This window comes from Propithecus coquereli, unplaced genomic scaffold, assembly GCF_000956105.1.
Source record: "Propithecus coquereli isolate 6110/MARCELLA unplaced genomic scaffold, Pcoq_1.0 Scaffold60, whole genome shotgun sequence".
Taxonomy (NCBI): domain Eukaryota; kingdom Metazoa; phylum Chordata; class Mammalia; order Primates; family Indriidae; genus Propithecus; species Propithecus coquereli.
The window spans coordinates 4,052,959-4,055,111 of NW_012151952.1; the positions used below are offsets into that span (position 1 = coordinate 4,052,959).

The 2,153-nt window shown below is 39.5% G+C and overlaps 1 protein-coding gene across 1 annotated transcript in view; it reads left to right on the top strand.

Moving 5' to 3' along the window:
* CRBN (cereblon) overlaps nucleotides 1-2,153 on the top strand; it is a 41,950-nt gene that overhangs the window by 4,681 nt on the left and 35,116 nt on the right. The window contains exon 3 of the mRNA XM_012659246.1: nucleotides 544-617. Within this exon, the coding sequence (XP_012514700.1) occupies nucleotides 544-617 (74 nt within the window). The remainder of the gene's footprint in view (nucleotides 1-543; nucleotides 618-2,153) is intronic.

Here is a 2,153-nt window from a genome sequence, read left to right on the forward strand (position 1 = left end):
GGCTGGTGTTGATGGAGGGGAGTGAGAGCCTACAGAGCAGTAGTGAGGCGGCGTCAGAGCAGAACATGGGGGCCCACTGTGCATTACAAGGGTCACTGCAAGGAATTGGCTTGCAGTGAGATGGGGAGCCCAGGAAGGGTACTGAGCAGGCAGTCACATGACCTGACGTGCTTTAACAGGATGACTCAGAATGCTTTGTTGAGCGTGAGCTCAATGGTAGAAGCCGAGAAACCAGTATTAAGGCTGTTGCAATAATCCAGGTAAGAGATACTCAACTGCTTAGACCAAGGTAGCAACATTCTTTAATATATTAAAATATAGAAAATACAGAAAATAGGAGAGAGACAGAAATGTCTTCTCCCAGTATATGTGTCCCTTGCTGCTAATATTGTGTAGAAGCCAGAAATTGAAAGAGCAATGGGCTTCTTCATTCTCATTTCTCTCATCTCCTACCAGTCTTAATTATGTATTATTAAAGTTAATTCTTGAGCTGCGAGGTAATGGTCTATGAACCTGTATCTTTCTTTTCCCTCTGGTTTGCAGAGCTCTTTGTCAATCGACACACTTCATGCAAGCAAGGAGAAATGTGAGGAACTCAGTGTGATATCTTGTTTCAGGTTAAAGTTATCAAATTAAAAATAAATGGGAAATGATCATGTTTTCCTTTTTTGGTTTTAATAACCAGAGCTTAATCCAAGAAACCTGCCTGCTTAGATATTTTTGTTCAATGATCATCTGTTGTTATCCCTATTGAAAGATGTAGCTATGGATGGCTGGGTAGGCTCTGGAGGGATAAAATGAAGAAGGGAGCAGAGGGTGAATGTGAATGGAGGGGAGAAAAGGAGGACAATGGGGAGTAAAAGATACACAGATGGGAGCTCTTGTGACCCTGGAGAAATGCACAAAAGAGGAAAGAAAGAGCTAGTGCTTTTCCAGCCACATTTGTGGACTCCGCCAGACTCCGCCAGGCTTGCAGCTGTCCTTTTTTGTCCAGAGAGTTCTTGACTGACCCAGGGTTCGGACAGCAATTCTGGTGCCACCTCTGGGGAGGACCACTGGAAAGACAAAGCTTCCTTGTTTAGAGGCCAGATGCTTGTTGTATAAAGAAAATTCTGCAGGTAAGCACAGTTTATTGAAATTCTACAAACTATAGTGAGACTGATAATGCTACAGCATCTCTCTCTCTCTCTCTCTCTCTCTCTCTCTCTCACACACACACACACACACACATACACACAGAGCCATTCCTTCATTGTTCTATGCTGCATGTCCTCTCTGGCATTCTGGCACAGAATCATCTTCCTTCAACACTAGAGTGATCACCTTAACTCCATTAACTCATCACAATGATATATTCTATGTGATTGTATATGCATTACAATCATTAATGCTATAATTAATATGCAGACATTATTAACTATAACAAATATGGGACGCTGTTGGTCCATTCTTATTTCATGGGTGGGTAATTGAGGCTCGGGGGTATAAGTGATTTGGCCAAGACCACAGAGTGATTCAGAGACAGAAAATAGAACAACACAGAATCGATTCACGAGCCTCTACCTGAAGGAGGTTTTCAGCTTGTAACTTTTCAAGGAGGCAAATTTTCTGAAAAAACATTGCTTAAAATCTCAGATTCATGCGTTTTCTCTAGAGCAAAGCTACTTCTTCCTCTCACTCTCCATCCATCTCTACCACGTTTAGATGTTTTATTTCATTTAAGGATTTTTCAGTTTTTCTCCTTTGCTGAAAAAATGATGTTGAAAAGACACTAAGAAAACTTTTGTCCACCCTCCAAAACAAAAGTCTGACCCATCACAATCCCACCATTATAACAGAAATATTTTCGTTTTTGCATATCTTTTTGTTTTTGTTTTTTTGCCATATAGTGACTTGTTTTTACTTAGTTTAAGTCATAATGAGCAAGCTAGTTTATAGTCTGACAAGTTGACCTACCAGTCAATAATAGGCATTTGTGCATTCTGTATAATCATCATTTCAAGTATTTGTTTCTGAGTGATATGTATTAATTTTGTAATATACGTATATGGAAACTACTGAAGTTGTTGTAAAAAAAATCAACTATAATTCAACCAGCCTCGGAAAAACTAATGCATTTTCCCAGTCTTCACATATATTTATATATACATATA